General features: G+C 40.6%; 2 protein-coding genes across 7 annotated transcripts in view; both read right to left on the bottom strand.

The window, feature by feature from the left end:
* tspan17 (tetraspanin 17) overlaps positions 1-9,002 on the bottom strand; it is a 30,977-nt gene extending 21,975 nt beyond the window's left edge. For 2 of the 4 annotated variants that reach the window (XM_053685470.1, XM_053685471.1), the window contains exon 1: positions 4,714-5,256. In XM_053685470.1, coding sequence (XP_053541445.1) covers positions 4,714-4,800 — 87 coding nt within the window. In that variant the 5' untranslated portion in view covers positions 4,801-5,256. 4 annotated transcript variants of the gene reach the window in all.
* Positions 9,003-11,628: 2,626 nt separating this feature from the next.
* LOC108275070 (synaptopodin) overlaps positions 11,629-24,718 on the bottom strand; it is a 74,652-nt gene continuing 61,562 nt past the window's right edge. For 2 of the 3 annotated variants that reach the window (XM_047159826.2, XM_017485637.3), the window contains exons 3-4: positions 17,742-19,729; positions 11,629-15,788 (exon numbers count right to left, since the gene is read on the bottom strand). In XM_047159826.2, the coding sequence (XP_047015782.1) occupies positions 14,877-15,788; positions 17,742-19,729 (2,900 nt within the window). In that variant the 3' untranslated portion in view covers positions 11,629-14,876. Of the gene's footprint in view, positions 15,789-17,741; positions 19,730-24,718 lie in introns of those variants that run through there. The other variant, XR_008397885.1, reaches the window with a different exon arrangement.

Below are 24,718 nucleotides of genomic sequence, written 5' to 3'. Positions count from 1 at the left end.
AGAGATAACGACACGTTCTTTTATTATTATAAACAAACGCATAATTTATTAAACAAATATATATATATATATGTGTGTGTGTGGCGTTTTTTTCCTTCTTCTTCTATTTAACAATTTTAAAGATCAGGTACAAAATTTTAAACATCAAATCAGCTGCTTCCAAAATTGTTTTTTTAAATTAAATAAATAAATAAAAATTATAATAAATAAATAAGTAAATAAACAAAGAAAAAGTAATCACGCCCAGGCGTTTTTAATGTTTTATTTCTAACATTAATCATAATAAGAATATTTATAACAATAATAATAATAATAATAATAATAATTAGTATTCAAATAATAATAATACAAACAATAATAATATTATTAATAATAATAACAGTAATACTACTAATAATAATAATACGGTAGAAATTAAAGCTACAAAAATGAACCCTAAACTTGAACATCAACTTGACGTCAGATTCGAATGAGGTTTATAATTCAAGGCTCCCAGCAGAAAAGCGTTCGCCCCGTCGTCCCGAGATCCAACAATAGTTATATTTATTGTGTAGCGTAACGCCACATGTCACAACAAGTCACTGCATTGTTTAATACACCCGCCATTCCACAGTCATGAGCGTGTGTTCATACAATCGCTTCTTTCTAAACCGCTCTCCGGAACATAAAGAGCTCAAGGTGTCGACTTGGCCTCCAAGCTCACATCTCTAGGACGTGTCCGATCCGTAGACGCTCCACTTCACAACCTACAAGACGTAAAGGTTCCTCCGAGAACGACCTCTTTAAGCCGTGGGCTGCGTCCCAAACCACGCACTCACCTACTATATAGCAGCTGAGATACGTCCATTCCTCCTTCTGTACAGCAGGTAATCTCGCAGTTTGAGACGCAGCCGTGTTCTCTTGTTTGCAGTCGAGTCGAGCGCTGCCGTGTGTGTACGTGTCCCGTCGCACGATGCGGTGAAAACTCCCACGCGACGTCGAGAGTGTGATTAAGGCGTGTACACGTCGATAACGCGACTAAAACGGGAATACCCCGCACGTCTTAATCCCGTGCGTGTTTACTTACGACTTTAATCGGATTGAAGTCATCAATAATCGCTGTTTACATGCGACTTTCTTAATCAGAATATTATCTTAATATCGGATGATTGTCGTCCGTGTAAACGCACTGACTGCGTAACCTTACACTCCATTGTATGCAAACACGTGACCTTGTGGAGCCTCCTGAGGGTTTGTTAAAGCGCCGTTTACGTCCCCAGGCCGTGAAGCGCCGTTTTATAATCCGTTCGTGTCTCTCTAACACACCTGACTCATCTCATAACCACTTAAAGTTCTTTACTTTACTATAAACACTTCTTTTTTTAGGGCTTGTGCACTCGATCGTTAGAACGACGGGACACATTTCTAACGCTTGGCCGACATTTCGGTTTGTTTTTTGACGAGACGTGATAGAAAAGAGGAGAGAGAGAGATAGAGAGCGATTAGTGGAGTGTATTTATACTGAAGACATTCCCCCAGGATATAACAGAATCTTTATCGAGATTTCATCGGAGACAGGAAATGTGTTACTTGGAATCGTTTCTCCCGCTCAGTTCACCGAGTGATCTTTCCAGACGCGTGCAGACCCAGTCCAGTAAATTAACGGACATGACAGACTTAGACGAGACTAAAATTCCCCAGAGATACTCGGGTAATAACCGCAGTAACTTACCTCCATGTTTAAAGGTACAAATACACTTTGCTCTGTACGTGCAGCCGCTACCCGAGCGCCGTCGTTCACATACACGCGTACGTATCTTACGTACACTTGAAGGATTAAAAGCGCCATTTACTAGACACGCCGAAAGCCGAATCATCTCTGTCCATCTGGTTTCCAAGTCCGACTGTAAAATGTTTAACGGTGTCATGAAGCAAAAAGCAACAACCCCGATGCGATGGCGGAAATTAAAAACGCAAAATCGAGGAAACTCGCAGGAGCTTGCGGTTTTTCAAAATTACCGCAGGTTTTTCCCGCAGATTCTAGGCCGAGACGCGTCGTGTGACGTCATCGTGACACGCAATCAGACAAAGCCCTCTTCGATTCACGTGCGAACACGAGTAGAGCTAGAAGGCCGCGTTTACTCGCAATCATCACTGTGCAAAACCATTTCGTGCGATTGCGATTTCAAGCGGTTTTCCACAAAAAAAAACAAATAAAACAACAAATTTTTTAAAAAGCTGCAGCAAAATCAAGCATTTTTGGCCACGACAATCACAGCAAAAAGAATCCTGGACGGACCGGCACCGTACATTCCAAAGATTCTGCTCAACACAAACCTTTCGGTAGGTTTAAAGAGATTTTTAGACTTCAAACACTTATTGTGAAAGGAAATGCGGTTAGTGTTAGTACTCAGTCCGGGATATTACATACAGTGCCGTCCACTAATTTCGGCACCCTTGGGAAATATGAGCAAATAAGTCTGTGATAAAATGTCTTTATTGTTTAACATTTCGATCCAAAAGTTCACAAAAATACTCTGCTCTCATGGATATCAAACAACTGCAAACACAACATGGGTTTATCCAAAATATATCTCTTTGTTAAATATGTCTGCAACAATTATTTGTTGTGCACAATTACGTCCCTTTGCGAAGATGACAGCTCGGAGTCTTCTCCTATGACGCCTGATGAGGTTGGAGAAGACATGGCGAGGGATCTGAGAGCGTTCCTCCGTATAGAATCTCTCCAGATCCTTCACACTTCCAGGTCCACGCTGGTGGACTCTCCTCTTCAGTTCACCCCACAGGCTTTCTATGGGGTTCAGGTCATATTTCCCAGGGGTGCCAATATTAGTGAGGGCACTGTATATATGCGATTTGAGACATGACGTTATTTTGTTTTTTCAGTTATACTGATCCCCAACTATTTATATCAGTTTTTACCACGCAGACACATCACATTCATTTCTGACATGCACACACAGCGCTCCAAACAACCACAGGATACACTCGGCGGCCATCTTGCCAACACATACATAAAAGCAAGTATAAATCAGCTTCAAGACTAATCCAATCTGAGCAATGCTTTACATGAACAGCAATTTGACAAAGTCGTAGAGGGGGGGATAACCAGTCTGAAAGCAAGGACGGGCATTTCTGCCTTAAATTACAATTTCAAATTTATCAAAGCGGTGTTTGAATAATATACAAATGACCTGTATTGTTTGTGTCCCACAAAACGGGTGACTCTCAGAGGTGGTGAACATTTAACACGACTCGCTAAGCTCGCAGGTCATGTAGCTTGCTAGCATCATTTGTGGTCGGGACTGAATTTGTACAGCAGACAGAGATTTTTTTTTTTTTTTTTTAAACCCCGTTATCGAAGTCAAATCTGCCTGGTCCGATCTACACGGCGATCTTCCGTCGAATAACTTTCTTTAGACGCACGTTTGTGTCAGAGTTCTGTGCAGGTTTCATTTTTTTTCTGCATGGGAGAGTCATCAGCCATCAAAAGTGCCTTAGAGAGAACAGCACTCACAAGATGGACAAGTTATCGTACGGTATGTTTAATTAGCTACGTTAACCACCTCTATACTGTACACAACAAACGATGAGGTTAAAAATATAGAAAATATATAAAAAATAAAGGAGGATTAGAAAGAAAGAAAGAAAGAAAGAAAAAAAAACACTTGTGTATATGACTACGTTTACATGGACAGCAGTAATCTGATTACTGACCTTACTCTGATTAAGATAATAATGTGATTATGGTGTTTACATGAGTCGCTTTTAGGATACTCCTGTCATGTTCCCGTTTACATGTTTTAGAACATAATTAGATTACCAGCCCGCGTCATTACGTCACCGCGCAACGCCGTCCGACGTCCCTCCAGAATTTCACGTATCGACGTACAGTTGGTCTTCGTTATGGTACCGTATACAGTTTGGGGTGTTTTTATTTATTTATTTTTACGAACGCTTTAAGTGCAGTTAACTATTTGTCGTGCCGTACGTGCAAACAGACGACTGCTTGAAGCCGTGGGCTGCGTCCCAAACCGCGTACTTACCGTCTATATAGTAGCCGAGACACGTGTATTTTTCCCCACTACAGGCCTATAGTAGGAAAGTATGCGATTTGGGACACAGCCGAACTCTCTTGTTCCCCGTAAAACTGCCGTGTGTGATCGTGTCCTGTCGCAAAATGCGGTGAAAACCCCCACACGACGTTCATAATGTGAACACGTCCATAATGCGACTAAAACAGGAGTACTCCACCTGTCTTAATTAGATTATTGCTTACTTCGATTATGACCTTAATTAGATTAAGGTCAGTAAAAATTGCTGTTTACATGGTAGTTTCGTAATTAGAGTATGGTCTTAATCGGATTAAGAGCGGATTATTGTTGTCCATGTAAACGCAGCTTATAAACACAATTTAAATCTTACAGGCTGATACAGGAAGTCTACGCATATTTCCAGATGTTTAAATTGGAATTTACTTAATTTTTTTTTTATACAAATCTCTTGGTTATATTAAACTAATAGTGTTTAAAGGTTTTGCACTTGTTTTTAGACACAAGTGCACAGGAAATGAAACGGAAGCACATCAACACACTGTCTGAGAATAAAGGGGAGTATAGAGGGGTGAATTAAAGACATGGCAGCAGCACAACACTTATACACAGAGATGTAGAAAATATATATATTTTTAAAAAATTAGGTCAAAGTACTCACCCAAAATATAATGTTGAAGCCGAAGAGGAAATATTTGACGCAGCAGCTCACTTCAGCTCCTTTGTAATGCTGATGTTTCCTACTCATCCTGAGTTAACAAATAAAAAGCCTTCCTCGACTTAACTCCCTAAAATTACAAACCTGCCCAATGCAAAAGACAAAAAATAAAATAAAATAAATAAACATTTAAAAAAAGAGCGCGTATATAAACCCTAGCTAGCCAGGCAGGAATCCATAATTAGCTAGCCGAGTGAGCAACCTGGCTGCTAGCTAACAACATCAACAACAACATCAACAACAATAACAATAATATCCCAGCGGCTAGCATCAGCGCTCGCGCTCACAGGATATACATGACACAACGCTACAAAACGCTCATTTCCGGCAACACACTGCCATTAATGTGTGCCTGGAAGAATGATTTGGTGATAATTAGCAGGATTTGGGGGACTGGGAGAGATTTTCAACCCTAGCAAGCCATTAAAAAGCAGCGCGAGCGCGGACACAACAAGCGTGCAAGCAGAGAATTAGTTGGGGGGGGGGGGGGGGGTGAGGATGAGGAGGAAGGGGGGAGGAGTGAAAACAACATGGCCGCCAAATTGATGACGTTTCACAATAAAAGTCCTGCTGTGGAAAAACTTAGCCGTCTAACTCCTAAAAACACTCCGGATTGTGTCATTTTAAACCACTAAACTAATACTTAATGTTCAGTTTTATTTGATATAAGGAATAAAACAACATGGCCGCCAAATTGATGACGTTTCACCATAAAAGTCCTGCTGCGAAAAACGTGGCCGTCTAACTCCTAAAAACACTCCTGATTGTGTCATTTTAAACCACTAAACTAATACGGAATTTTCAGTTTTATTTAATATAAGGAATAAAACACTTAATGCTGTGCTCTTTTAGTAAATACTCAAGGGCAGACTGGTGTGATGAAGCAAAGTTTTGTGTGTGTGTGTGTGTGTGTGTGTTAGCGTCTGTAGGAGCATTACAGTGTTTTATTCCTTTTCAATCATAGCAATTTGATAACTTTTTTTTTTATTTTAAAAAAAGAGAAACTACATGGATATTTTATAACAATGTAGTTACATTAAATGTTGGGGGATGTCTGTGAAACAAGTTTGTTCCTGTTCTCGCTTACGTTATAGCAGCTATAAACAGACGTTTTCCTCACCGGACACTCTCTCTCTCTCTCTCTCTCTCTCTCTCATTTTTCTCTCTCTTGAAGTGATTAACACAAAAATATAAAATTTGTTGTGTTATCGAGAAGTGTCCGTAGTGTATGAATGGGTGTGAATGTGTATACGAGTGTACCCCGCCCAGATTGTACCCCGATACTCTCTAGATTAGGCTCCAGGTTCCCCGTGACCCTGTAGGATAAGCGGTATAGAAGATGGGTGGATGTTATCGAGAATCGACAAAGCATAAACTACTCTGTCGTAAAACTGAGAAAAAGTTACAGCTTTAACGCTGACACTGGAGACTCATTCACTAATTGCTAAATAAACATCCCCTTACAGAAAACTTCACCATGTCAGTCATTATACACATTTTAAATCCGTTTATGTGAACATTGCCGTGAATTAGCTGTTGCTATAGAAACCATAGTGTGGCGGGATGGTGGAGCAGTTGGTTCCCGGTTTGATTCTGAGCTTGAGTTATTATCTGTATGGAGTTTCACATGTTCTCCCTGTGTCCGTGTGGGTTTCTTCCAGGTTCTACAGTTTCCTCCAATATAAAAAAAACAAGGCAGTAGGCTCTAAATTGCTCTCAACTATATTATGTCTACTAAAAAAATTAACGATATTGCGGGGTGGGGGGGGGGAATTAAGGAGAAGCCTGAAATTCTTTTTCTTAATAGAAGCCAGTTGAGTGCAAAATTTCACATCTCTCTTGGTTTCGAATGAATTAAGGCTCTATCTATCTATCTATCTATCTATCTATCTAAAATGAAATTTGTCCCAAACACTGCCCCAACCCCTTCCCCCCCACCTCTCTGTCTTACACACACACACACACACACACACACACACACACACACACACACACACAGAGAGAGAGAGAGAGAGACAAGACAAGTCAGAGGGCATGATATATCTGAACCAGGTCCTGAAAAAAAAAACACTGGTGATTGGTGAAGTTTACTAAAGTTGAAAAGTGTGTGTGTGTGTGTGTGTGTGTGTGTGTGTGTGTGTGTGTGTGTGTGTGTGTCTGTCTGTTTGGGTGTGTTCTCTTTTGTCAAGCATTTACTTGTTGATTTGTGACTGAGCTGCTCACGGTTATGTGTATCACTCTATTATCAGCACAATGATTGTGTATTACTGTTGTTATTATTAGTATATTACTGTCATTATTCCCATTTGTCTTCTTCAACTTGTATTACTGAACCCAGTTTAGCTTGACTGACTGTTTTGTGACACAAATGTTGCCAGGAGTGCCATAAAAGAGCGGAAAGTGGGGATGAGAACTTGAAGGGGTTACTTTAAAAATAAATAAATAAATGAATAAAAATTGTACCTTTTTTACTGACCACCAGTACAGTACAGAAATGTTCCACCTACGTATATGTTTTGCAACATCTGCTCAGGATTGATACTAACAGAAACTAACTGTACTTTGGAGGTCCTAAGTGACATTGTGCATTGTTATGGGGCCCCCTGGTGGCTCGGAACCTTAAGCCTTAAGCAACAACTTAAAACAGAGCTGCAGATTTGAACAAAAGCATTTGGAAGACTGCAGGGTTTTGTTGTAATTGTTGTTGTTTTTAAAATGTCACATTAACCTTGTCGTGCTGAAATGACGATGCAGACATGTTAGCTTCTATTAGTTTGGGTCAGTGTTTGTTTTTTTTGTTTTTTTTTTTGTTCTCAAATGTGCAGTGGGAAAGTTCATAAATGTTCTCACTCTTCACTGCATGTAGGTGTTTTAATTTGAAAAACCTCATGATAGAACAGGAAATATTACAGCTCTTTTATAAAGACGACAACAACAACAACAATAACAATAATAATAATAATAATAATAATAATAATAATAATAATAACACCTGATAAATTCTTAATTAAATCATATATAATTACTTGATTCTTTGTATGTTCCTGGATCTTTCCCGTTACTAATGCTAGACTAATTGTCTATTTCTGTCCCAAAATTTACATATCTTTCTACTATACTGTTTAAGTAAGAAACAAAACACAACATGGTGTGCTGTTACAGGAAAATAATCAGTGATGTAACTCAAAGCGAAGCAGAGTTACCCTTGCTACCCTGAATCTGAATAGCGTTTTATTTCTCTTATCCTTCAACAATTTACCAATGATTACAATTTTGTTTACATGTATTAACGAACAAGTCATTCTTTTCTCTGTTTATAGTTATGAAACAAGTTACATCCTGTTCTCACTTTTTTCTTCTTGTAATTAAAAAAAAAAAACCTACAGCTTGTCATCTTACAGAGAAAAACAACAACAACAACTAAAACAACAACAACAACAACAAAATGTAAACTCCTCCATCCTGAAAACTTTCCTATGGCGGAAAACTTACTGACGCTGGAGACTCCTTTCGTCAATGTGAAATAAACGCCTCCTTACAGAAAACCTCGCCATATGAACAATTACACTTTATTTTGTTTTTGTTAAATACAGTGCTTCTAATCTGTTTATTATATTGGGTTCAGATTAAGTAGAGGGTCCATCGTACAAGTCCTGTGAATGAGCGGTTACTATAGAAACGCTGATACGTTACAAGGAGTGCATTCATTTAACAATAATAATAATAATAAAATGTAAAAAAAAAAATAAATAAACAAGCAACTGTGATCAACACCTTCTGACCAATCAGAATAGAGGATTCGACAGCACTGTGGTATAAGTAAGAATGTATTATATCTGTCCTTGGTTAAAAAGGGGAGTGGGACTTACAGTACCAATTCCAGCCTACAGAAGGCAGTATAGACCAAACAACTACTTACCGTTTATCTGTTCGACACACCAGGTTTGTTTCTTACACAAAGCACACGTAATATCTTCTTTTTTTAATTATTTTTCTTCTTAAACCCAGAGATCCACCCCCCTATTTAATACAGGATTAAATAATTCTGTTTACTTTACAGTAACAGTACATGAATAATCCTGCACTAATACCTGAATTAATACTTACTGAAAAATGAACTAATGATGAGTTAAGGCATGTACTAATCAAGAACGAATGTAGAGCACTGGAGTAAAGTGGGTGTGACGTTGGACGTTCGAGATTCGCGGAAATTAAGGGACCGTCTCTAAAGTGACATACGACATTGTTAAACACGTTTCTAACTTCAATAGCATTCGAAGGGAAGGACTTACAGTCACATAACCAACTGTACAGTGTTCATCTAGGTGTCAGCTATAATGCACATCTTTTAGATTAGATGTGTTTATATATAAGTGTGTGTGTGTGTGTGTGTGTGTGTGTGTGTGTGTGTGTGTGTGTGTGTGTGTGTGTAAGTCATTCCCTTCAAATGTTATTGAGCTTTAAATTATGGTATATTTTGTGTATGAGCCCATGCAGTAATAAAATACATGCCAATTTTATATATATATATATATATATATATATATATATATATATATATATATATATATATATATATATATATATATATATATATATATATATATATATGTGTATATATATATATATATATAATCATATATATATATATATATATATATATATATATATATATATATGATTTAATAGTTTATTTTATTAAATATCAAAAATCTAAGAGGTGTGCATCATGCCTGACACCCAGATGAACACTTTACAGTGACTGTAAGTCATTCCCTTCAAATGCTACTGAAGTTAGAAACGTGTTTAACAATGTCGTATGTCACTTTAGAGACGGTCCCTTAATATCTGCGAATATCGAACGTCTAACGTCACACCGACTTTATTCCAGTATGAAGAGTTAACAACCTTAACTACAACACGAGTCCTAACGACCAGTTTCAGTTAACATGTTCGTACGAGTTTGTCAGTTAATATCTTAATTAAGACGTAGGGGTAAACCACATCGCACACGCTCTATAAGGAAGAGCATCCATCCTCCTTATGGGAACACGGCCGAATCTAAGACTGAAGCTCTAGAACACCGGGTTTCATTTCTGCTTTGTGTTCATTTCATCCTTGTGTGTAATGGAGCAGCGGGCCCGGGGCCCGACCCACCCAGAGCATGTATTAGTACTACAGTGGAATTTGAAGAGAAATGGATGGAGAATGAATTCAGAATGGGTTGAGATGACATGGCTGGTGTTTATTATTAACCCCCTCACCCCTGCTTTATGATTAGCAACTACATGTCAGCCATCTCTTCACCTTTCACACTAATGAGACTCTTTATTATCATTTAAATATGATCCAATGATCACGGGTCAACCAAACCCCTCCCCCAGCCACTTTATATGACTGATCTTGCTGCTACTTTTTAATCAAATTGCATGATAGGGTGTAAGATCCAACAGGGTAAGGACAACTCATGTCTGGTCCAGTGCGATACTCTTTTACTGTCCTGTGTACAAGCAGCATTTATTTCCAGTGTGTATGTGGAATATAAATAGAGGAATGACCATCCAAACAAAACGACTTGCGTAGACTTGGCCAGTCCTATACCTCAGATCATAATTATAATTACATCATAATTAATGATACTAATCATAAATTATAGCTTTGTCAAAGAAAGCACTCTCAGTACTCTCACTCCAAGTGTGTGTGTGTCTAGGTCTGTCCTCTTTTGGCAGGTCATTGCTGAAGGGATAGATGACACCGTGACTCACGTTATTCGTGTTACTATTATCATGTATTACTATTATTTATTTTTAACTCATGAATATATTAGCTGTGTTTTAGCACTTTATCTATCTGTTGTATTTAGCTTTAGCGCTTTCTGTATGTGTGTGTCTAGTTGAAGTTGTGTTTCTCATTTCTTTTCTGATTGCCTTGCTCCAGCTGAATATACTGGTCCTGTACCCGTGATTGTGCGACCATTTTTCTTTCTTTTTTTCTCTCTTCACGATTAACAGTTGATTAAAGTCGATAATAATAACTCTCACGCCACAACGCTGTAAAGTTCCCGACTCCGATCGGTCAGAAAGCGTCGATTAATTTCTACAACAGCGGCTCTGACTGTACCGTCAGATACGCCTCGTATCACAGGGTTATATTAATGCGTTCCTTCTAACGCATTATCGTTTCTATAGTAACGGCGGGGACTTGTACGGCGGCCATGAGACATGATTTAAGACCGACGGTGAATACATTTGTACCTCATGTAACAAAGTACCTCATCGACGGCGTGGCAAATCTTTCCGTGTTTAACGTTAATGGAAGGAGTCTCCAGTGTCAGCACTGTAACAGTCAGTAAGTTTCAAAATGGAGGGCTTTTTGGGCTTATTTTTTTTTTTTGTTTTGTTTTGTTTAGATTTTTCTCAGTAAATCAACAAGCTGTAATTTTTTATTCTATGATTAACTTTACGTGAGAGAGAGAGAGAGAGAGAATAAAAAAAAAGAAAAGGCTGGTGAGGGAATGATTGTTATTATATAACCATAATGGGTTAAAGTCATTGTTTATAAATTAAAAATTGTACTAGTTGGCAAATTGCTGTGGTATAAGGAGAATAAAACACTTTTGGACGTGCTAGTATAGGAAAATAATCATCTACGAGGTGTTAAAAGTAACCTTTTGTCACGCTGGGCTTAGTTGAGCCCAAGGTTGCTGAACCAGCATTAATAATTCATAATATTACTTGTATTATATATATATTATAACCCATATCCAGCGTTTATGCATCATCACACATGATTGATATTACACGAAGTAAAACGATTCAAAAAGGCAAATAAAGAAAATATCTGAAAGTCTGACCTTTCAAAAAAAAAAAAAAAAAAAACTTTATTTATTTATAAATTACACAGCATTTATAAAAGCAAAAATAGATGCTGGTTGCATAGCCATAATACCAAAATGGGAAAAAAAAATATATAAAAATTAATAAACACTAACTGTTAGAAGAAGTGCATATGAAGGCTGGGGTTGGTTTTACGGGGGCTGAAAAGCTGAGACGATATTCTGGTCCAAGGTGCCAAGACACCCTGCAGCTGGTGTTCCTGTCACTCAGGGCGTGTGTGCAAGTGACGACTCAGAAATCTGCTGATGTACCAATATAGAGTGTCACGACTCCAGAGAAGAATCACTTCTGCATGTGGTATAATGAGATGCAGCGCTCGACAGGATGGGAAACTACGTTTTTCACACCGCCGGAAGTTTGCTGTGAGGGACGTCTACCTCTGTCATCACCGCGTACAGTTCAAACGGGAAACGAGATACGAGACAGTCCGCAGTTTATAGAAATATCTGTTTGTATTACACTGGATGTGTCCCCTGCATGCTTCCGAGTACAAAACAACAAAAAAAAAACAGTGCAAAAAGTGATCTTGCATATTTAAAATAAAAATAAAAATAAACGAATATATGTGCTCGTTCAAGCTCTAAGACGCTCTCGGTGTCTAGAAACTGTTCAATTAAAGGAACCTCGTCCAAAATAGTCGGCGTTTCTATTAACAAACGAAAGTCAGTTAGCATTAGGAAAAGGATGCATCGTGATAATTGTATCTACATTCATTGGCCATGGTTTTTGCGTGAAGTATTCCTTCAGATGACGTTAAAGGATAAAAAATACAATCTGAACGTCATCCTTTTGCAAATAAAGTCATTTATCTATTACGTGATTACGTGATTACTGGATTGAATGGACACTATAAAGTATTGAAATCACACCAGCGGTGGACAAATCACTAGCCCGGGCTTCCAGGACAAGCAAATTCCATCTTTTTCCATCCAATCCATTTTTTTTTTTTTTTTTTTTTTTTTTACAGGACAAGTATGGCTGAGTTTCCCGAAAGCTTCACATACATAAGATCATCTTAACTGTGAGAAAGAGTGTTCAGTGTGGTGCTCGCTCTACCGATAATCCCTATTCCTTACTGACGTACTCACAAAACAATCCTTACTTAGCTCTAAGTATACCACATTCATATATATATATATATATAAATTCAGAATCGCACGGCCTGCTACACCACACGTTTCAGCCGAGACACGTGGATTAATTACAGATTAGGCGTGTACGGATTATTCTTCACTAGCTAACTAGCTGGCCGTATGTTACTACATTACATTAGCTACCGTTTAGCCTCAGTGGGTGCTTTTACATGTCTGACGGGCCGGCGAGTTAATTTATGATTTGTCCACCTCTGAACACAACCTAAGATCATCTCTTTTCCTTCCATTACTTTCCTTTGCCTTCTAAAACGGAAATAATTTGGTCAATGAAATAAAAGTAACGTAAATTACAGAACCCTGTTCCGTCTGTGACGTGTTTCACGTTTGTCAACGCGTTTGCTGTATCTCTACCTGTTTCACAAATTCCAACATGCTTCATTCTAGACACAGATCTACTTTCCTTAAGTTGCACACTTATTGCCCTTCTTATTTCCATTACAACACTATAAACCTCCTGTTTAGGTAAAAGCAAGAGGGTATATACACTAAATTGTGGATTAGATGAAATGCCGAATCTCCGTCCTCCTCCGCAGTTCAGTAATTGTGTTTCAAAGCCAGCTACTAATCGGGTTACTGCTTTTATAGCACATAATATGATTCACGGACATAAACAATGCCATTAAACCTAATCGGTTCGGCTTAACAAAACACTCCGGAGTTTTACCCTTTCAGAAATGACTTTCACTCACTTTGTACCAATCCATTCCTTCTGTGTTCGTGTCAAACGGCAAACACTGGCAGTAAACTACATACCTTTGCACTCCAATGATCCAAAATCAACACTAAAGGAAAAAAAAAAAAAAAGTCAACGAGGCAAAATGCAGAAAGTGAGAAAATATAACACTGCTTCGAAGGTACTCGCATGTCAAACATTTCTTTGGTCACCAGAAGCCATTGAAAGTCTTTGGTAGATGTAATGTGCAGTCTGTCAAAAGAACAAACAGTCAGGTGCAAGGCAATAAAAGCAGAGGTATTCAGTGCCGGGCCTGGGATTCGCTTTTATTGCACAGATTTGACTTCGTTCAACACACCTGTTTCCACTCATTCCCAATACCAAGTCCATCATGAGTGGAATCGAGTGTTGCACACGAAAAATGCATGCAGAAAGTCAAACCAGACTGAGACTGAATACCACTGATTGAGAGAATAAAAGGGTTTTTTTTTCATTAATGCTTCATAGATCCAAGCAGATTAACATCACACAACACAAGCGTTGATTAAATCCCAAACTCCCCCAGCATTACATTCAGAATATAAAGGCCACTTTGGAATGATAGGGATAAAATTGGAATCAGTCTTGCTCCATTTCGTAGCCAATTCTCTCAGGCATCCTCCATGATTACAAGATTGTAGTCCATTCTTTTAGGATCCCTTGATTGCAGTCCAGTCTACTGTCCATTCTCTAGGATCCTTTTGTAATCCATTCAGCTGTCCATGTTTTATATGATCCCTAGATTGTGGTCCATTCTCCTATCCACTTTCTGATTGTCGTGCATTCTTCCGTCCATACTCCAGGACCCCTAGACTGTAGTCCATTCTCTTATTCATTCTTTAGGATGCCTAGATTATGGTTCTTTCTCCCATCCATTCGCTATTATTCCTAGATTGTAGTCCATGTCCTATGGGCCCTAAATTGTAGTCAAGTTTTCTGTCCATTTTCTGTGGTCCCTTGATTGTAGTTCATTCTCTTTGCGGTCACCAACCCAACTGACTGGCCTGAGGTACTCAGGTCGGAGCCAAGTCTGAAACATTTGTTAGTTGTCATATTTATATGTCTTAAACGAAATCAGTCACTCTAGAAACTTATTCTAGAATCTGTGTAATCTCTTTAGGCCCCTTGTACTCTTCTTGTCCTTCTGTTTTTTTTTTTAATGGTAAAATTCATTGTGAATGGTAAAAGCGTAGGCAGGCGGTGTAGCTGAATCAAGTGTTGCAAATAAAATTCTATAGGTAAGTAGGTCTGATAGGTAAGGATGACTGATGACCACTGTTCTTTTCCATACTTGGATAGTCCAAGCTCAAGTACAAAGTTCTTTCTTCATTATAGGTCTACAACCTACAGGTCTTCTGACATTCCACCTCTTTTGAGCCTCAAACTTCCGGACCAACCACGAGGGCAGGTGTTGTGGCTACGGACCCCAGGGGAACGCATTCCAGAGTCCTCTGATTCCAACGAGGCATCTGAATCAGTAAGCGAGCGAGTGGTGTAGAGGCGCAGGGGGGACCGGACTATTTGGGTGGGGGTGGGTGGGGGGCTGGTGAATGTGGGTGACTGGGCTCCTAGCGAGCGAGACTGAAAGGGACTCGGAGGTTTGGTCTCAAATGGCAAAATGGTGCTGCTCACTGGAGACATAAGGAGACCATGGCCACTTAGAGCCCCGGGCGATAGGCTGTTCTTCCGCTTCGCTGCGTTGATGATGTTCTTGGCTAGGAGGCGGTGATTGGCCTTGGTGTCTTGAAGAGGGCTGGGGGATTGGCACCTGGTTTCCCAAGGTGGAGATACAGGAGTGGTGGCAGTGCGGTTATTGTTGGACCTGGACAATGAGATGATGGAGATAGAACTTTTGAAGGGTTTTGGTGTTGGGGAGGAGCTGATGGACTGTGGAGTTGGGGATGAAGCGACTGGGTTATGGAAGGATCTTGGGGTTGGGGGAGGGCTGATAGGGTTCTGAATGGGCCGTGGTGGTAGAGATGCAGTGACTGGGTTATGAATAGAGCCTGAGTTTGGGGAGCAGGTCATGGAATTATGGGTCGACCTTGGTGGTGGTGAAGAGGGAACAGCGTTGAGTGGGTTGTGGATGGTTCTTGGTGGTGGGGAGGTGACCAGAGAGCTGCGTTGACTGCTGGGGGTCCACGCTGCACCTGGGGATCTATCTGTGCTGCTGAGGCGGCGGGACAAGTTAGGTGTCCAAGGTGTTGGGCTGCTGGGGCTGTTGAACTGTGGTGCAACTGGAGATTCTTCCTTGGCCTGATGGTGAAAAAAATAAAGTTATTGTCAGAATAAATATGTAACTTTGCTGTATATTTTTGTAAGGAGTTTGTTCCTGTTAACCAAACATATATTATCTGACTCGAGTCCTTTACATGCAAGCGAGACCAAAAACAGTTAGATTTAGTAATTTAGTGGAAGCAAATACCACAGCAACCCACAGGTACAACACGGACCAGCTTGCCTGATAATGAACAAGCAAAGCCAATACTGTCATCGCTCTGTGCAGTCCTAAAAGGTCACTGCACATTTTAGTATCTCCCTTCTTGAACAAACTGACTGAAAATAACACACAAAGGGCTTGATATTTACTCTTGCAAGTTTAATCCTGTTTATTTTATCTATAAACTTAGGTATAGATTTTAGCTATAGGCTCAATCTGTACACAAAAAAAAAATACTGTTGTAAAAAACCATGTGGTCAAATACACCTTAATGTTCATGCCAACCATATACCATGCTTGAATGCATTAAAAGGATTAGGAAGCCCTTAATTATACACTCCAAACATATCCATATCCTGGAGCATTCTAGGTAAAAATAGCAGGCTGTCTTCTGTTTTATTTTTTCTTGCAAAGTGAGCATGCATGTCCTCTTCAGGTTACTAGCATGCAGACAGCCAATGCTACTAACCTTTGCTGAGATATTCATTTGCTCTGAAGAGTCTGTCGAGTAGACTTTTACCTCCAGAAAACGTATGAGGACAAGGCCGAGAGTCGGCCTGTGTGTAAGTGGTAGTTCAGTAGCTAAGAGTTCTTCCCTAGTGCTTTACCAGTTACTCGTCTTAAAGTACTTTCAATAGTACTAACAGTACTAACAGTTTCGCTATGAGAACTCTGACCGAGAACTATGATTCAACCTAAAATCACAAGCTTTTAAATCGTTTTCGTAAACGTTTTTTTGTAGATTTTGATTCTGAACACAATTCAGATGTTGAATAAATATCAAAACGTTGTGAAAAGGAGAAAGAATCCATAGAGTGCATGTTAAGTTGTGCTTTAATCAAGGAGAGAAGAAAAGAAATACAAAAAAATGAGATCCAGAAACTACACGTTGCAACTCAAGTCAACCTAAAACCTAACTGTTCTGAAAATCCTGCAAGACAACACGCTGCCCGTCTCCAGTCATATAAACATGCAGAAATAACTTTTATATGGACCTGTCGCTTCATTGCATTATTAAAACTAGACTAAAACTGTCATTCTGCAGCTACATTTCACAAACAACCACACAGCATAATTACAAGTAGACAGTTAAGAGATGTCGAGGGCGTATGCTCATTCCTTCTTTCGTGTCTGTGTGCTCTTATTAAATTACAAATCGTAGATCATAAACCAAGAAACACCATCTGCTAAAGTACTTAAGAGGAGCCTGGCGGCTTATGGTAACCTAGAATTCTAGAAAGAAAGAGCAAGAAAACATGCTGCCATCTCAGCTAAAAGATATTTAAATTACGCTGACGGAACTGCCCAGGCTTTATTTAATGACACGTCCTAAAATAAGATGCAAATTTAGAGGGAGCTATAGTCCACAAGACTTGAAATGTCCCTTTGATGACCAACCCTTCTGCATTTCTCAGCAGACCACCTGATGGTTATTGCTTCGCCATGCCAAACTGGGAAAATAAACTATCGCTAAACGCAATTCATCATTTAATCAGGGGCCGGAGGAATCTTGGGAGCCTGGAGAGAATAATAAACTGTCTCAGTGTGAAAATAATCTATAGCGTTTATAGCTGCTTCATTTTCCTGGAACCACTCCTGACATTTCTTCTGACTGCTCATCAGCTATAACTACATAAGGAGCTCAGTTATTCCCTGTTAAGTCTCTGTGCATGTTTTCCTTAAGTCTGTCGAGAATACAGAGTGAAGAAAAGCAGTGGAAGGTCTGGAAGAAGAGAAATAGACTAGAAGCGAAAAAATGGCTTCCACACCTGTGGGGTAATCCCAGCTTTCTTGGTTGAGAAGGTGGGCTTGGGTGCCTGTATGACCGACCGAGGAGAAGTCATACGCTCAGGAGCTAAACCTGACACAGGGGTGGTCACAGCCCTGCTCACCGATTCCAGAGGCATCATGGGTGGGGAGAAGCAATACGCCGACCTGTAGGCGTGTGAGTCGTACTGGGTTGGGATAGGGGTAGATGGAAGAGAGGTCTGTTTGGAGTGTGAGGATCTCATCACCACAGGTTTGGGAGGGGGTGCTGCTTTGGGAAGAGTGCTTACAGGGTTCTTGGTTGGGTTGAGGATGAACAGTGACGAATTGAGCTGGTAAGGTTGGTGGCGGGACAGCTCCATTTCCACTCTGGTGCAGCCATTCTCCAATGTTGGGTTCTCCAGGACCGGAGCTGGTACTGGTGCCTTTGCTGGCATGTTCTTCTTCTGTGTGGCCTGCTGGGCTTGGAGAGTCTTGGAAATCTCTGTGGTGACGTTGGAGGCATTAATCATGGCCTTGACGCGACCGGGCATGTTTGATGGATACACCCATGAGGGAGGCAGAGACGTGGTGGGAGAAGGTGATCTAAGTCCCTCTGCATTTTCATGAACGTATTTGTCCATTCTGGTCTGGCGTTTGGCAAACAGCTCTGCTCCTTTGCCGGATGCATTGGTCAGGGCTTGCTCAGGCTTGTGCTCTACCCTGGCTCGAGTTCTGGAGCTTTTCAGTGTTGAGGCCCACTCTGGCACTAAAGCCTCTTCCACACCACTTTCATCCTTGACCAGAAAATTGGAGGCCTCTGCCCCTAGAGCCAGCTGCTCCTCTTCCTGATGTGCTTCTGCCTGTCCTCTGCCCCTTTTCTTCTCATCTGCTCCCTGGACCAGAGACAGGAGCTCAGGATTCGGAGCTAATTTTGGCTTCTCCTGAAACGTAAACATCGACTTGCGGTTAGTCCGCCTACTTCGGCCTTCATCTAGGACGCCCGTGCGACTGGGCGTCACTGAACTCCTGTCAGCGAGCAGCTGAGGGACATAGGTGGAGCTTGGTGTGGTCAAGTGAGTGTAGTAGGCAGGTGGTGGAGGAGGATCAGATGGGATAGACGGAGGTAGGCTCATGTAGCCGGGAAGCGGAGGGGTTGGGTATGAAGGAGCTGGAGGTGGAGGGGAGAACATTTGTCTGGAGGATACCGCAAAAGCCGGTTTCACAAAAGTTGGAGGTTCTTGGCCCGAATATGCAGTAGCAGGTGGTTCATTCTGACCTGGAAGTGAAGTGGAGTAGGACGGGGCAAGAGGGATGTCTGGAGAGAGGCTGCTGGCTCCAGTCAAGTTCACCACCGCAGACGAGAAAAAAGGCCGAGCTGTCTTGTTTGTGATGGACGACTGCTTCGATGCCGAGTCATCTGCTTTACTATTGGTCTCAGTGCTGTGGCTTCTGTTTGGGGTGGCTTTAAGAGCCTCCAAACGGCTTTCATATGCCCCATTTAGCTTCACTTCCTGCTCTCTTTCTTGGTTAGGATTAGGAACTGCAGGACTACTGTCACCAACATCCTTCCCTGCCTCTCCATGCTCAGGAATTTCTTCATCCTTATCATTTACGGGGAGAAAATGCCTCTCTTGAACACTATCTCCAACTTCATGTGCCACCTCCATTTTACGTCCCTTGCTGTGTGTTCCGACAGTCGGCCTGGACTGGAGCTGCGTTTCGCTTCTTCTGTGTTTGATCTGGTTGTCAGTCGAGCACTCCGTGTTCCATGCTAATGCACTTGGAGGAGGTGAGTCGGGTTCATCGTGGGACTCCTGGTGGCTTTCTTCTCCTCCTCCAGCAACACTCACGAGTGTGAAGGCGTTCACTCTCTCTCTGCGGCGGTTGAAGAGCAGGACGCCTCGGGAGTTGGGGTTTGACGGCACAGTCAGTTGTGCGGCAATAATCTGACTTCGTGTCCTCGCTTCCTTCAGCTCGTTCTCCGACAAGCTGGCGCTCCGGCCAAGATCTGCAATTACAGAAGAGCAATGCAGTCAAAAGAAAATAAGATGTTATACTATGTCTGTACAATGACTTCATCACTTATGCCTGACGCGCATGGTCTAATCCAGATGCAAATTTACAGGGTTTTTTTTTTTTTTTAGTTAACAAGGAACTTTGTGTGAGGTGTTTCTCAGCAAAGCTTGTAAATGTCCGGCTCACTGTGAACCGCCAAACACTGATTATTCATGATCCTGGTGAGCTATGTACTATTTTAAAACCCATATAATTGTTCCTGCAGCATGTGGTTCTGATTAGCCGCTCTCTAACAGCGCCGGCCCAGGGTGATACATACCCCGGTTCGGTCCTGTTTTGCATTAGAGTGTCTCTGATGGAAGCCTGGGGACTCCTACGCTGTCTTTATTTTCATTATTCTCTCATTAATGTCATGAGAATTTGGGATTTGCCTGTATTTCAGCCATATGGGACATCCTAATAGCATGGCCTCACAGCAAGTTTCTCTGTGTGTTAAAGACAATTTCAGCTTGGCTCCACTGAACAGTACATCCCTTGAACAATGAATTGATACAAAACGCCAAATTTGGCGAAACAGCCAACGAACAACTTGTTTTCAAAAGATCCTAACGTTATTTCTTCACTGAACACGTTTATTCGCATGGAGGTCCCAATAAAAAGGGCACTCATAAATAAATGGTAAATGGCGCACTTATCCAAAGCGCTTTACACTGGTTCTCATTCACCCATTCACACACACCAATGGTGGCAGAGCTGCCATGCAAGGCGCTAACTTGCCATCGGGAGCAACTCGGGGTTCAGTGTCTCACCCAAGGACACTTCGGCATGTGGAGTCACGTGGGCCGGGAATCGAACCGCCGACCCTACGATTAGTGGACGACCCGCTCTACCACCTGATCCACAGCTGCCCCGAATACAAACTGGAGATGCTCCCAGCCCTACATGTGTGAAATAACACAAGCATGGCCTGCTTATGTACTGTATCTTGCTTATGTACCTGATTGGCTGTTACATTTTAAGACGTAATAACCCTTGGCTGCCACATGTTCAATACTAACTCGGGTTCCTTAAGGAAACATGTCGAAAATAAACACTTTCGACACATTTTAGGTGAAATAAGGAGAAATTATTAGCATGTTCTGCCATTCCAAAATAAATTACAACAAATAACAACACTGTAAGGGACTGTGAGCCTGTGTTAACAGCTTGGGATGTCAGATAGCTGTCTTTCTATTGAATACGGCAGTGGTTTATTGTCTAGCTGCTATTCCGTGCTGCACAAAGTATTTCCTTTAGCATGCGGCTCCACTCCCTCACTCAGCATTCCTGAACTGCCGAGAAATCTCCCCGCTCGGGTCTGAGGCATCCGCTCCCAGACACCGAGGCCTTACGCATTTACCCAGCTGCGCCAGTGTCCTGACACAGCTTTACACACAACACACACTGCAATTACAATTCCTTCAGCGGTGACCTCCAGAATTTGGTTTCACTATAATCTCATCTAGCTCAATGTTATCTTAAGCGTCCGTCTGCACTTCCCACTTCCTGTGACAGGCTTCATTGGTGTTTGTAAGATTTGAATAATTTCACATGCATACTCTTCACCCTTTCATGCAACTCTGTAGCTCTACAGATTATTTATCGTTTTCAATCTTTATTAAGTTTCTACATAAAAAAAATTAATTCATTAAAGTTTAAAAAAAAAAAAAAAAAAAGTGTTTAGTTTTTGGTTATTTGTGCCAGACTCTACGTGTCAACTTAGATTTTTGAAAACTAGAATTTGTTGTTGCTGTTGTTGTTTTGAACGAGTGTTGAACAACCTCCTTGTGTCATGCAACAATCCTAAAATAACATTTTTATGTTTATTTTTTCTCTGCCGTGTTAAATGTTTTTCTTTCTGTTTTTTATATTAAAAAAATGAATAATATATATTTTTAAATGCTCAACATTTATGTGTTTTGTACTCAAGTCTGTTCTTTTGTTTTTTGTACGCTTTGTCTTTTCGTCTGTGTATTTTTTATTGTGTAAAGTGCCTTGAGAAGCTGATTCAAAGGCGCTAATAGAATAAAGTTAATTATTATTATTATTATTATTATTATTATTGAATACTGTATCATGGATCAGGGATTTCTGTTAACGCAACGCTACAGTTTTGCCGGAGGCTTCTTAACAAACCGATATACTTCATGATATACAGTATCATGATACATATCGTGTATCAAAGTATTGTCTTCAGGTATCATGATGTGATATTTCTGGCATATCGCCCAACCCCTAATTCCTTCTTTGAATAAATTGAAATCTTTGAATAAAACGCTAAATATAAACACAACGAGACACAAATGATTATCGTTATCAGGTCGATACCAGGAAAACATGGTGGATCAGATATCGGAGAAAACAGATCGGATATCCGATCCTGTAACAAACAGCAAAGATTGGAATTAAAAAAGAAAGAATTTTTTTCTGAATTGGAAATGTTTACATATAAACATACATAAAACATTTTTCTTTTGTTAGGATTGATTTTATACATATATTTATACACACACACACACACACACACACACACACACATATATATATATATATATTATATTTACAATGTAAGTGATTTTTGTGATTCTTTGCTGAAGACATGGCATGAAGAATTGAAGAGAATGAGAAAGTGATGTGACAGAAGAGAGATAGACAGAAGGTATACAGATAGGAAAAAAAGAGATGAGAGGCAGAGAGAGAGAGAGAGAGAGAGAGAGAGAGAAATTAGATCAATAAGAGGAAATTATTATGCAGCCCAATGTTACATAATAATAATAATAATAATAATAATAATGATGATGATAATAATTATAATAATAATAACAATAACAATAATAATAATAATAATAATAATAATAATAATAATATAGTAATAATAATAATAAAAAATAATATTATTATTAGTGGCTTAGTGGTTAGCACGAACCCCACACCTCCCGGGCCAGGGTCGGGGGTTCGATTCCCGCCGCTGCCCTGTGTGTGTGGAGTTTGCATGTTCTCCCCGTGCTACGGGGGTTTCCTCTGGGTACTCCGGTTTCCTCCCCCAGTCCAAAGACATGCACGGTAGGCTGATTGGTGTGTTCAAAGTGTCCGTAGTGTATGAATGGGTGTGTGAGTGTCCATCTGTGATGGATTGGCACCCTGTCCAGGGTGTCCCCCGCCTTGTGCCCCATGCTCCCTGGGATAGACTCTAGGTTCCCTGTGACCCTGAAGAATAAGTGGTATAGAAGATGGATGGATGGATAATTTAACAAAAGAACTCAAACAGGCACCTTGAAAATATCTTTATAATGATCTTCCCGCCCTGAGTGCCATCCTGAGCTGCAGAACCCTGCGAGAGACCTGACTGTGGACGGAGTAAGCGACGGACCTGAGGATATCGGCGATTTAAACGTCGTTAAACACTTCAGTGCGAACTCAGTCTGTTTCCTTTACAGGGCTCTAACTGATCGTGCATGTAGCTCTGTGGGAGGTGAAGCTTTTATCCCTTAAACCCCTGCACGGGATGTGTGGCAGGACGGCGTGTGAGGGCCTCTGTCAGTCCGAGAGAAACTCTGAGTTATGTCACGCGATAAAACCCAAGTGGCGCATTTAAATCTGTCCTTGAAGTCTTTATGAGTAGGTTCAGGCAGGGTCAGGGGGGCTTCCGCATCAAATACGGCAACTTCTTTCAGAAATACGCAGAGAGAGAGAGAGCGACAGAGAGAGAGAGAGAGAAGGAAAATTTGATATAGAGTGCAGACAGACAGATGAATAGAAACAGAGGGAAAGTGATGGATAAAAACTGTGAGTCATAAACAGAGAAAGAGGGAGACGGAAAGAAAGAGATGAAATGGAAAGGGGGGGAATTATGGATAAACAGAAACAGGAGAGAACGGAAAAGAATTAGGGGAGATGTAAAAATGTAGAGAACGGAGAGAGGGATTGAGAGAAGCACAGAGGAGAGAGTGAGACAGGAGGGAAGAATGAGTAATGAGAGAGAGAGAGAGCGAGAGAGAGAGAGAGAGAGAGAGAGAGAGAGAGCTCAGGGTTCATATTTCATCCTGAACCATATGGATGGATAGAGAGGAATCTGAGACATCAATACCAATGAAAGAGAAAGAGACAGAGTAAGACGGATAGAAATGAAAAGAGATGGGACGGACAGAGATAATACACAGCCTGCGTGTTTTAATCGGTACTGTCCCTCTAATCCCTTAATCAGGAGAGAGAACAGGAGAATAGAGAGAAGATGAGACGGATAGAGAGAAATCAGAGAAAGAGAGACATGAAATTAAGAAGCGGCAGAGTGAGACCGGATTTAAAAAAAGAAAAAAACAGTGAAAGTGATGGAGAGAGACAGATGGTGTATTTCAGGGTGTTAATTTGAACCATAAACCAGGAGAGAGAGAGAGAGAGAGAGAGAGAGAGAGAGAGAGAGAGAGAGAGACAGAGAGAGAGAGAGAGAGAGAGAGAGAGAGAGAGACAGAGAGAGAGAGAGAGAGAGAGAGAGAGACAGAGAGAAGGGAAAAAAAGGCAAGAAATCTGAGACAAGAAAAACGCAGAAAGAGAGAGAGCAAGAAAGAGAGACAGACAGAGAGAGTGAGATATACAGAGAATATACAGAAGAGCGACAAACTGAAGCAAAGAAGGACAGACGGCAAGAATGTAAGAGAGAGAGATGTAAAAAGAAGAGAAGAGAGACAGAGAGATGTAGGGCATTGACTAGGCAGAGATAAACAGAGGAAAAGAGAAACAATGAAAAATTATATTGGACACTAATATAACGTTTATTCCATTCTTATAACATGTTTATTCCTGTTCTTATAACATGTTTATTCCTGTTCTTATAACATGTTTATTCCTGTTCTTATAGCATGTTTATTCCTGTTCTTATAACATGTTTATTCCTGTTCTTATAACATGTTTATTCCAATTCTCATAACATGTTTATTCCAATTCT

Source organism: Ictalurus punctatus, chromosome 14 (assembly GCF_001660625.3).
Source record: "Ictalurus punctatus breed USDA103 chromosome 14, Coco_2.0, whole genome shotgun sequence".
Lineage (NCBI taxonomy): Eukaryota > Metazoa > Chordata > Actinopteri > Siluriformes > Ictaluridae > Ictalurus > Ictalurus punctatus.
This window is presented reverse-complemented; position numbering and strand designations above follow the sequence as displayed.